Below are 13,119 nucleotides of genomic sequence, written 5' to 3'. Positions count from 1 at the left end.
AGAATGCAAATGGAGCTGAGAGTCTCCTCAGTTCCTGGATCTCAGACAGTTCGAGAGCTAAGAGTGCTGCCTTCCCCAAGTGTTTCCAGAGAAGACAGCCTGGGGGAGAGGAAGTGGTGCTAATTAAATCCTCCCTCTGTTTTCCAGGCACAGGAGCCTTGAGCAGATGTCTGTTGTTAGTGTGTTCACAGAGTGCACAAATACAGAAGCAGGCTTCCCTTCCCTGTGACACAAACCTTCCTTCGTAAGAACTTTGGAAATGCATTTCCTTCCAACACCCACTGGAAAGGAGGTGCCAACCCGCAGGCATAGAGTACAGAACAGTTAGCAAGGCCGAAGTGCTCCTCTGGTTCTTGGTCTGTCTCTGTCTCTTTCTTTTTCTGCCTCTGTTTTTCTCCATTCCTCCCTCCCTTCTTCTCTCTCTCCCTCTCTCTTACTTCCTTCCCTCCCTCCCTTCCTCCCTTCCTTTCTTCCTTATCCTCTTCTGTTTCTCCATTACCTTTTATTCTCAAAGGCCAATTTCAACCTTTGTGTACCTGCCTTTATAACATTACACAAATAGTCCAGGAAAGCCTATTTGGGCAAGCTGGACTCAAAAGCATGTCCATAAGTACTGCCAAGTATGCCTTAGGTGGTCCTCCCTACTCTGTATCCTCAGACGGATGCATGAGGAGTAAACACGACTGTGACCATTGGGGTTTAAATCTTGGCTCGTGCCCAGACAGAACACGCCAAACCAACATGGTTCTATGTGGAAAGATTTAATGAGAGAAGAGTAGAAGAAGAGAGGAAAGGCCGGCCATGGGCACGTGGGGCGGGGGGGGGGGGAGGATGAGAAGAGAAGGGACAGGGACAAAGAAGACAGGAGAAGAGGAAAAGCAAGAGACGCAAGAGGGAGAGGAGAGGGTCAGCAGACCCCTTTATAGTCAGGCACAGCTGACTGTTCCCAGGCAACTATGGGGCGGAGCATACCTGGCTGTTGCCAGGTAACTGTGGGTTGGAGCTTAGACAGAATCCCGACAGTGACTGCTGAGGTCTCGGAGCTGAGGGTCAGCTCAGATAAAATGGAATGGGAACCGCATAAGGCAATCCACGAATTTAACCAACTGTATTTTCTACTAAATTCAACCCCCTCAAAGTGACATCCATAGTTGCCAGAGATGGTTCTGTTTACCCCCACCACCATGACAAAACTGCTAGTAGCATCATCTTTTGCCAAAGTGCTTTGATTTGGCCAATACACGTGTGTTGCTTTAGGTGAAGAGATGTGAGCAAAGTCTATTAACCTCCAATGGAGAGCACCAAACAGCTGACCAAATAGACAATTCAGTGCAGGTCTACTACCTTAGTGAAGTTTATTGGGGTGATTGCCTTTCGTAGCTTAGGGAGGTTTTACTTAACAGGAGCACAGTTGACTCAAAGACAGCTGCATCATCAAAGCCCACCCTAGCAGGAAAGTGCATTCCTGGAACTCTCAGAACTTGCAAGTGGCTGGGCTGGCTGGAGGGTCACCTTCCTGAGCCTTTGTTCCTGCTTCTAAACCTTGGCTAGGAGCCTTGTGACTCCAGTAACTTGCTGCGCTTCCTCAGCCTCAGCTGTGTGAGCTTCTCTCCTTCCTCCCACAGATAATATTTCAATTAGGAGGAAAGGGCTCTCTACAACACTGTGTGATCATGCTATTTTTACCTCCTTTGAATGTTCTGGTTTGTCTCAATTTTAAGGGTGAAAATATGCTGGCACACTAGGCTTTCCCCACCCCACTTTCTGGCATTTCACAGGAACCAAGGAAATGGAATTAAAGCTGCCTTTTAGTTGATTAAGAACATAGAGCCAGCTCTGAGACTAAGACGTCACTCCTAATGGTGACCCTAGCCATGAAGCCAGCTTCCAGGACACATTAGTGAGTGGGCCTCCTGTGGGGATGATTGGATGATTGGGCAAAGTTCCTAGGCATAGGCAATGTCCCCATGTGGTTTTCTTACTCTGCTAGAAAACAGAGCGCTAGGCTGATCAGGCAGATTTTATTCAGACCTGCATGTGCCTTCTATTTTGTCTTCATAAACAAAGCAAAGCAAAAAAGACAAGACACTTCCCAAATAGAAATCAAGTTGTTGTTTGTATTTAAATGCTAAATGGCTATTTTGTTAGCACCCAGAGGCACAGAAACTGAATTGAGAGAGGTAGCCACAAAATTATGAAACTAGAACTACTTTTAACATTTTATTTGACTTTTTTTTCAGTTTGAAATAGTGGCCACTTGTAGATGGATACACATAGGAAAATACATGTTTTAAAATTGCATTTCTTTCTCTATGAATGATTTAAGACAACTGAGCAATAAGACAACTGAGCAATATAATTCATAAAATTTCTTTTTCATAAAGATATTTTTAGACATCTTTCTATGATAAAGTATGTTTTCATATTTTAAGAGTGGCACTATATTTGACATTCACCTGTCCAGTTCTCTACTAGTGAAAAATACTTGTTTCATTTAGATTATTTCATATAAGTGCAAGATTGTGCAAATGTTTAATATTGGTATTTATTACATACAGCGTTTCTCTACTAGACATAATGGTGTTATCAAAGAACTTACATAATGTAATACAAGGCTGTAAGTATGTGTATATGTCTTTGGACATTTTTCTGAATTGTTTCATTAAAATAAAATGTTAGAATTAGTACATTAATTTGAAAATATGCAGTTCCAGGTGGTTTATATCCTTTCTTGGTGTTTCGTTGCTGTGAAGAGATACCATGGCCATGGCCATGGCAAAGCTTAGAAGAGGAAACATTTAATTAGAGGCTTGCTCACAGTTTCAGAGGTCGAGTCCATTTTCATCCTGGCGCACAGCGTGGGAGCACACAGATACACATAGTGCTGGAGAGGCAGCTGAGCATTCTCCTTCATATCCACAGACACGAGGAAGAGAGAGACACCCACCTGGCTTGGACTTTTGAAACCTCAACTCCCACTCCCAATGAAGCCACACCTATTCCAACAAGGCCACACTTCCTGATCCTTCCCAGGTTGTGCCACTCCCTGGTGGTCAAGCATTCAAACATATGAGCCTATGGAAACCATCCTTACTCAAACCACATACTTTTCACACCAGTCCCCTGAAGCTGATCAGAGGAAACATTCTCATTGCTTTTCACTCTTAAATACAAACCAAGTTAGTAGAGTTTTAGACAAAAATGCCAGGCAATCACAAAGATGAATTACCTGGCAGCAATTTCATGCTATATTTCCTATGTTCAGTTTATGTTCTGGTATTAAAGTTGAGGAAATGGCGTGAGTCACAGCTTCATTTTCTCAGCCCTGAGAGTCTCTACTTCTCTTCCCAGGTGACGGCACTACACATGGGTGACACTTAGCTAACTGTGCTGCACTGTCCACTGGTGCCTCTGTCTAATCAAAGTATGACCGTTTCCCTTTCTGGAAGATCTTTCCCTCCTTGTAAACTGTTTTGCCATAGCCAGGATACAGGTGGGAATCTTTATCATCTAATGAAAAAATTATTTCATTGTTTTAGGCTAAAGAAATGTCAACAATTGGGAGCTTTGAAGGATTCCAGCCTGTGTCTCTGAAGCAAGAGGAAGAGGAGCAATCCTCTGAGAATGACCACTTGTCCACAAAGGAGGGGGACTCGGAGAAGTACTCAGGACCAAGGAAGATTTCAAGACAGCAGAGTTTGACTAAAGCAACACTGTACCCCAATCCTTATCACCAGCCCTATGTTTCACGGAAGTACTTTGTAACACGGGTAAAATCATGATTCCACTTCTATTCAAAATTTCTTTTGAAATCTTACCACCTTCTCTATACTGCATTTTGCCTTGGGTTACATATCTTATAAACCTCTTTTAATAGTCACCATGATCCTCATGTAATTGCTTTTATTCTCATTGTATGGATGAAGGGTTTAAAGTTCTGACAAACCAGACCTGTCAACGTCAACTTTTATCTCTCAGACAGCATCAAGGAGACTCAGTTCCTGTGGCCTCTACATGATTTGGCTTCACTCCTTCATGGATGCAAAATCTGGCCCCAAAGAATTAATGCTTAATAGCTAGAGAACATGTAATGTAGTTGCTAGAAGGTAAAACTGTGAACTCATTGTTTTAGAAAGACATAGACTGTGGTGTAGAAAGTACTGCTGAGGCTGAGTGGAATTTGAGCCCGGATGCTGGGATGTTGGTGTTACCATGGGAACAAAGCTTTTAAATTGAAACTCTATCTGCAGTTGCAGCATGGGGCTCAGAGTTCTCACCTGAGCATTGGAGCCAAGAAAGTAAATGGACAATATACTGGAGTAAAAGGCCATATTTTTATAATTTTATAATTTTTTATTTTATATATTTTAGCATTTGGACCAAATGGAAAGTACTTCATGGATTTCTTATTCCTTTGTTGATTGCTTTTTATACTTACTGATCTTTTGCAATCCTCCAAAGTTCTTATTAACACAATAGCCATAATCTATTGAGGAAAAATACGGAAATGTGAACCAACCATGAAAATACAGTTTTCATGTATATATGGGGTACCTTTTCATTGTAAAATAAACTTCTCTTTCTAGGTGTCTCTATCTCTCTTATCATTGCCTCTCTGTCTCTGTCTCTTTCTTCATTTCTTTCATGTGTGGGAGTGATTTTGTACATCAGGGCAGGGAACAACCTTTGGAAATTGATTGTCATCATCTACTTTATTGAGACAGGAACTTTCTTTTTTTTTTTCTTTATTAACTTGAGTATTTCTTATATACATTTCGAGTGTTATTCCCTTTCCCGGTTTCCAGGCCAACATCCCCCTAATCCCTCCCACTCCCCTTCTATATGGATGTTCCCCTCCCCATCCTCCCCCCATTGCCGCCCTCCCCCCAACAATCACGTTCAGTCTTAGCAGGACCCAGGGCTTCCCCTTCCACTGGTGCTCTTACTAGGATATTTATTGCTACCTATGAGGTCAGAGTCCAGGGTCAGTCCATGTATAGTCTTTGGGTAGTGGCTTAGTCCCTGGAAGCTCTGGTTGGTTGGCATTGTTGTTCATATGGGGTCTCGAGCCCCTTCAAGCTCTTCCAGTCCTTTCTCTGATTCCTTCAACGGGGGTCCTGTTCTCAGTTCAGTGGTTTGCTGCTGGCATTCGCCTCTGTGTTTGCTGTATTCTGGCTGTGTCTCTCGGGAGAGATCTACATCTGGGACAGGAACTTTCTTGTGGGGATTTTTGTTTACCATGGCGCATACTCAAGACTAACTGGCTTGAAAGCTTCTGGCCAGTTCTCTCATCTCCATGTACCACCTCACAAGAGTGCTGGAGTTACATATGTGCCCCACAGGATTGAAATTTGTGTTCGTGTGTGTATGTGTTTGTGTGTGTGCAGGTGTGCGCAGGCATGTGGTATCTGGAGATCATGCTTAGGTTCTCTGATTTGTGTATCATTTTTATCTTCATCTTTCTGGCCCTTCAAGATATATTTTCCAGCTCAATATCATAAATAATTGGAAGTCAAGAATTTGAGGCAATTTATAGCCCTGAATGAATCCTGGCTTCGTGACTTTAAATGTATACCTTAGTTTAAGATAAAGTTCAAACTAAAGCAACTTAATGTGTGAGTGTGTATGCATATGTGTGTGTTTAAACATCACGTAGACTCCTATGTGTGAGGCACTTTGGTAGGTGCTATGCTATCTGTGTTTGTGTGAGTGTTTTTGCATATGTCAAGCATATGGTCTGTTTTCCAAAATATGTGAACTTTATTGAATATGCAAAGTTAAGTGGAGATGGAACTGCAAAGGAAATGTTAGCACCCTTTGGAGTTTTATGATCTAGATATGGATGAAGCGATGGTTTGATGGAAATGTACAAAGCTGTGGTACACAATAATGGCCTGGTGATTGGAGCTGGCCCAGCTATGAAAGCTGGCTGAACAATCTATGAACAGCTCTTTGCTTTGCTTCTGACAGTAGTCCTAAAAGTGGCATAGGTTGACCAGTTGGCTCTCTATGTAGGAACAGGGAATATCATCCTGGTAAAACTGAAATTTCTAACAAGTAAAACTCATGAGAAAAAAACTGACCTCTATCACCAATCTCTACCTCCACAATCTTAATGGAAAGTCACTTTTAGAAGCTAGTGCCTTTGCCAATGAACTGACGATGTGAAAATCTTAGGGATGAAGTCAGACTGTAATGAACAGAGATGTTAGTATTTATGCTGTGTCTCGCCAGCAAATGAGCCAGGGCAGCAATTTCCTGAACTGTGCTGTAGTGCAGAGTGACTTCAATTGAACTTCAGCAAGTAAAACAATTAGTTTCATGTTTGTCTATTGAAATTAATTTCTCTGAGACTAACTCCCATTTGAAAATATACAGGGAAGCTAAACCATGGAGTTAGATGAATTGACACAGCTACTACATGTGTCATTAAATATTTACAGCTTCTGTTTAAGAACCGTGACCCCATACAACACAGGAAAGCAGGTAGGACAGACCATACTATCTTTGTCTTAAGAGTAAATACACAAGAGGCTGGAGAGATTACTTCATAGTTAAAAGCACTTACTGCTTTTACAGAAGATGCAGGGTTGGTTCCCAACACCTACATGGTCACTCACAGCCACTTGTAACTCCATTTCCAGAGGATCAGACATCTTCCAGCTTCCACAGGCAACAGGTACTCACATGATACATTTACATGTACGCAGGCGAAATGCTTATATACATGAGATATAAATAAACATTTTTTAAAAGAGTGAAAAATGTCAAGTGAAAAAGGTCAGCTAAGCCACAGAGTACAAGAACTTCATTTAGATGTTGCGTGTCTACTGCTCTTCCTAGAAAAATGTTACAACATAGATAAATCTTTATATGATGGTACCCTCTTCATCAAACTTCTAGAAAGCAAGTCCAAGTTCTCAAGCGCTTCTGAGGACAACTGTCTTAAACAGGATTAAGTCACTGTGGAGATGCTTTGTGGCCCAAGAGGGTAAAGGGCACCCTGCTCCCTTTCAGGCCAGCAGATAAAGTACAGAAGTTTGTACAAATATAATGAGTGTGCATTAAGTGTACATGAAAAAAGTGGGAGCACAGTAAAGATGTAGTTGTGACAAAATAATGCATTGCCACTTAATGCTAATCAGTTTATTGTAGCATTACCCAGGTAAATACTCAAGTTGATCCTGGTGGCAGTGCCTCCCTCAATACCTGACCCCCAATTTTCTGGATTCCCAAGTGCAGGACACACACCCAGCTTTTATATATTGATATGCCTTAATCAGCTCAATGACTGGGCTACTTCCTAACCTCCACCTGTATAATCCACCTCCCTCTGATATTCCTAAGTTATCACTTACAAAATTACTTACAAAAAATTACTTACAAAATCCATCTCGGCTATCTTGGATCCATAGTGCAGCCCTCTTGGACCACTATACCCTGACTCCTACATGATGTCTATGCTCTCTGTTCTGCACCTTCTCACGTGTGGCCTCTTTCTTCTCCTTCTCCCAGCACAGCAGTTCTCTTTCTCCTCTCTACAACTTGGTCCCAAGCCTGTTAAAATCCTAAAGTCCCACCTCTGTCTGCCCTGCCCAGTCATTAACTGCCAGCATCTTTATTTACCAATCAGAACCACTTGGGCGCAGGGTTCCTCAGTATCTTACATGTAGATGTGTGAATTCTCCTACAGTTTTGGGGACCCGAATTAACATAATACCGTCAGCCACAGTTTATGTTTCTTAATTTATTCTTTTGTAATTTCATACACAAATACAATGAATTTAGATTGCTTCAGCCCAGTGAGTCTTCCTCCAAATCCTCCAAAACCCCTATCCATAACCCATAACATGTCATGTCCTCTTTCTCCTTTCATTCTCTTTCAACTCCTCCTTTGTTTTCTTCTATTTTTATAACCCCCTGAGTTTGGTTAATGCTGCTTGTACATATCTATGGTGTAGAGTAACATGCAAAGGGGCATAGGCCACCACGAGCCACATTGCTGAAGAAGACTGGCCCTCTTCTAGCAGTCAGAAACTGATGACAAATCCTCAGCTAGGGACATTGATTGGCTTGATCCAATGCGAGATCATGTCCCATGACTAAAGTGCATGATGCTTTCAGCAACAAATAGTCCTACCATCAATTTCTGGTAGGTGATCAAGAATAAGGGCAATAACCCATGTTGTTTTGTGGGTCTCAGGGAAACACCTAATCAAAAGTGCAGTAGGAAGTAACCCACACTAGCACAGAGAGCTTGACTACCCTATATATTTAATTACTCTATATACATCCTTATGTATTATAGGATGAGCATTATCCCACAAACGTTTTTAAAAATAAATGAGAGAATGTATGTATTGTGAATCTCAATTTCTTAACCTGAAAAGTAGAAATAAAACACAAGTTTTGTATAGAGCCCCAAAAGAGCTAACTTTGTCAATATTCATAGAGTGTACGACACATCTATAAACATTTCAAACATTGTTACTTTCAGAACTTCCTCTCTCTTATTTTTGCTTACATTCACAATTCTATAAATAGTCATAGAAATGGCAGCAAGGTGCCTATGACCTCACCATGATCTCTAGGGTGAGATGTAACTGTTGACAGAAGGGTCTGTGGCAGTAAAGAGGAGGCTAGTTGACTTTCTCAAGGAATAATTAAGTAAGATCACAACACTTGAAGTTTCCGATGTGTGAGAGTCATCATAACGTGATGACTTCTTAGATCTGAAGTGAGATCTCAGATGTCGTGGTCCAGCTGGCGAACGATTTGGATTCTGCATTTCTATAAGTGTTCTGCCAATACTGATGTGCGCTTGCTGCTTGAGTTACTCTTTCTTGGTAACACAATAGTGAGTGAGATTTGACTTTTCCCAAGAGTGTACGAAACAGAAAACCTAGGGCTAGAACTAGTTTCCTAGTTACCTATTTATAGTACTATGATTCCATGCCATAATCACAGACAAATCAACATATTCTGGGCTAAGAATTTAAAGTCTATGCATTGCAAATTGCTAAGAGCATGAAGAGAATCAGTGGGAGAATTTGTTGCTGAACGGTTTTATTGGAAGACTTTAGGATTATCACGGAAGAAGTATCTTGTTGATAAATAAAATTAGAAAATTTAGATACACAAAAGTCACTGTAATGTCATAGTTCAATATTAACTAAAAAATGAATTACATGGACTCTTACACACTTGTGAGTGAATTTCTGTTTTGTTTCTCATATACAAAATTTCTGTATGCAACTAGCATATCTATGAAAAATATTCATTAATTATGGCTACACTATTCTGTGACATCATTTTTTATTAGCATTATAGCATCCCACAATGAGGATATATACTACAATGTGTTTAACTTTAGCTGGATATTGAGAATATTTTCTGTTCATATCACTGATCTGGAAATGAAAGGTATTTGTTGGCTTTCTGTGAGAACACAGCACACTTTGTCAGGTGCCAGGAATTGATACTCAAGGAAACCAGAGGAAGAAGAGTGATTCAGTTCTATGAGTTTCAAGAAGGATTTACAAAGAAACGACTAGCATGAAATTAGGAAATCTTGACAAATAAGTGGTAATTTTAGTATCATAATATCAGATATTATATCACATGCCTAAGTACCAGATCAGAAAATAAATTATTGATCTTTTAAACCCCCTTTGTGGTTTGCTGGTCATTATCATTATGTATAAAAATTATGCCTTTCTGACATAGTTTGGGACAATTTTTCTCAGAGAAAGTGACACCCGAAAAATAGTCAACTTCCTAAAGTACCTGAAGGAAGTGTTACTTGTCCAAGGTTAACCAGCACCCCTAGGATCATGCCAAGCCTGGGAATTTTTCTCAGAGAACGAGAGACCTGGTGAGTATCCTAAAGTACCTGAAGGGTGTGTTACTTCTTTGTGGTTAACCAGCATTCCTAGGATCATTAGTCCTGATACTGCCACCATACTATCTGTGACCTTGGGACATGAATAAGAAGTCACAGAAATGAAAAGTCTAAAACACTTGCTCTTGGTCCATTTGCAACCCTTTTCTCTTGTTTCAGTGTATCTGCTATTACTGCTTAGACATATCTAAAAGGGCCTCATGCCTTCTCCGAACAAAAGTATCCCTCAAGGCTAATAACTTGAGGTATATTATGATAATCATCTTAGTTGTGGGGACTGATGTTCAAAAGCAACTTTTTATGAAAAGAACAATGCTTAGCCCACATGGAGAAAGATATTTTTAAACTCCCTGTAGGGCTCTGTATTTGCAGATACCTTATCAGAAAGTTGAAAGCGATTTGAGATGGAGAATTATCTCTAAATTTATACTAGAGAATGTAAATTACATACAAACTAATGGGACTAAAACTATTTGATCTTTTAATATTTAATTAATGGTTCCCTATGGCCTTTTTATAGCCTGTGTTCTATTGTGAGCAGCGAGACTTTAATAAGCAGGTTCAGGACTTCCCATTGTGTGGTGAGATGTCATTGCTTCCATGACACTAATTTGGCTTTCATACTCTCTCTCCCTTTTCCTCTTCTCTTGCTAGAGGGTTCCTAGTGACTTGCCCTCACATTAGGAACAAATACATTTATTAGTTTTATTGTTATTGCCTGTGTGAGCTTCCATTTAGTTTAGAAAATAAACATCTCACTGGGTAAGAGGTTGTTCAGCTTCCATTGTATTGAAACTCCTTGAGGATTGTCATAAAGATGATTTATTCTTTTGTGAGAGCAGAACCACAGGGATGCTGTGATAAGGTGAATTTTCATCATTTTTCCAAGGAAATACAAATTTGCTTGGCCTTTACACATTATGGCTGATTTGGGGCTAATTTATTACTAAGATGTATTGCAAAAATGGTTTCTATCTAGCCATCAATGTAGCTACAGAAGAAGCCTGAAAGCCAGACAAGAGTAATCCTTCCTGAACATCTGCTTCTTCCTTTTGCAGGGATAGGGATAGGGATAGGGATAGGGATAGGGATAGGGATAGGGATAGGGATAGGGATAGGGATAGGGATAGGGATAGGGATAGGGATAGGGAGAGGGAGAGGGAGAGGGAGAGGGACAAGGATAGGGATAGGGAGCTTATTACATGGAAACCCTTAACAAAGTAAGTGGTATTATTTGGGTCAGCATTGGCTGTGGACTAGTCTAGATCATGGAAATGCAAGGGAACAGATAGGGGAGTCTGGAATTTCCCAAGAGGGTTTCTTTGCCTGGAACTACTAAGGGCTAAAATGGAGAGACAGTAGAGTCACTATGTTGTGTGAGGTGCTGCATTGATCATGGTTTCCTGTTTGTCTCAGACTGCAGCCTCAGAGCTAAGTGCTTCATTACACTAAGGATTTGGTCTTTGACTTCTAGTGTGGTCATTTCCCTCTTATTTAATATGATCAATAATGGGAATAAGGTAAAGCCTTTCATTATTCGGTGTTTGTTACTGGTTAATGTACAGGGTTCCATTGTATCTCCCAATACTTCAGTTATAGTAATTATCATCAGAGCACTCTAACCAATGAACCAGCTAATTAAGGGTGTCAGGACAACTCCCCCTGAATCCTGCATAACCATAAGGATGATTGAGAGTAGACCTTAGTACCTACATATTTGTTACATTTTTTACTCTAAACTAGCAGATTCAAATTTATTAATTTTAAAACAGTAAAACAATCAATTAACTAACAATACTAAAAGGTAAGGAAACACAGCTCTCTGTCATTCTATATTCTGAAAGAGCCCAAACAATATTTGTACTGGAAAAAGTAGTTGTGTGGACAACAAGAACATTGACAGCTGTAGAGAGCATCAAAGTATTCCATAAACATCACACTTGTGGTGTTCAGCTTTTGGAGAGGTAGATAGGAAAGCATCACTTTGATGTCCTATTTCCATCTCATGTTTTCCTGTTTGAGGAAACCAGCATCAATGTTTTTCATAGCCCTTTTGATGGTTACTTTAGTTGTGTGTCACCAAACAAGAATGTGTTTACTCAACACAGTTGCTTATAAGGAAGCAGGCCTACCTAATCCTCTCCTCTTTTATTTTTTTTTCTTTTCATTTATCAATATGCTTTACTAACCCTAAGCCTTCATTATATTAGATGACTCAACATCACAATGTTGCTTAGTATCTGTTTCTTAATGCCCATTTATTGCTGTCTACAAACAAGTCGGTAGAGAGTTCTCTATCCAAGGCATTTTTCATACGTGCAAGAATTTCTGAAGAATAGCTTCACACAGGTATATCTGGATTAAATATAGATAATTTTTCATTTGGGTTGATTTGGTAATTGCTTTTTGGTATGGAAGATACTAAGGCTTTAAATTTTATACATTATTATATTCATCTTCACATAGTTCGGGGTTACTTCTTGGCATAAAAAAACATTGAGCAAAATGTTTATTTTAGGGTTATTTAATTACTCTCCAATTCTATCTGCTTTTTTTTTCTGAAAAGTATTAGTTTCACAAGTGAGTTATATTTGTGAGGCTAAAATTATGTAAAGAAATTGTTTGAAAAATACCAATGTTGACTCATCAAAGAGCACACTGTATTTCGGAAGACTTTGAAAAGTGGGCTCGAGAGAATCTGAATGCTTCTCGGGGAAATAAGCTTGAGAGAACTGAGAATAGCCAGGAGATTACAGGCATTTCCCTCCAGGGTAGACTGTCTGCCCGCAGCCGCAGTGTCACCGGAAATGAGTGACATCACTGTAGACTTGTCTGGCAGCAGGTACTAGGGATTTTGACTGAAAGCCCAGAAGTTGCTGATTTTATGACACATGCCCTTCAGGAAGCGTGGAGTGCCAAGATTAGATTTCTGACCAGACTTCAACCAGTAGCAGTACAATGACACAGTGGCAAAACATCGTTGAGTCCAGTAGCTGACTCTCCAACTCAACAAGTACGTGGCTAAAACGATGCAATCAGGGTGTGGACGACAAAGCTATGGTCCCCCTTCCTTGAAGATATATAGGATGTAGTACGGTCATCACAGTGGCTCCGAAGGCTGGCTCAGTTCAGACTGTTAGTTGTCCAAGCCAAGTATTGAGTTCCTATTGTAGAGCTAATTATGGGCAACTCTCACTACTCACCTTGTTGTAGGGATA

At 40.3% G+C, this 13,119-nt stretch overlaps 1 protein-coding gene across 1 annotated transcript in view; it reads left to right on the top strand.

The window, feature by feature from the left end:
* The window catches only part of Tprg1 (tumor protein p63 regulated 1), a 127,438-nt gene that overhangs the window by 24,675 nt on the left and 89,644 nt on the right, over window positions 1-13,119 (top strand). Inside the window, exon 2 of the mRNA NM_001108320.1 lies at window positions 3,540-3,770. Coding sequence (NP_001101790.1) covers window positions 3,549-3,770 — 222 coding nt within the window. The 5' untranslated portion in view covers window positions 3,540-3,548. The remainder of the gene's footprint in view (window positions 1-3,539; window positions 3,771-13,119) is intronic.

The sequence above is a fragment of the Rattus norvegicus genome, chromosome 11, assembly GCF_036323735.1.
Source record: "Rattus norvegicus strain BN/NHsdMcwi chromosome 11, GRCr8, whole genome shotgun sequence".
Classification (NCBI taxonomy): Eukaryota; Metazoa; Chordata; class Mammalia; order Rodentia; family Muridae; genus Rattus; species Rattus norvegicus.
This window is presented reverse-complemented; position numbering and strand designations above follow the sequence as displayed.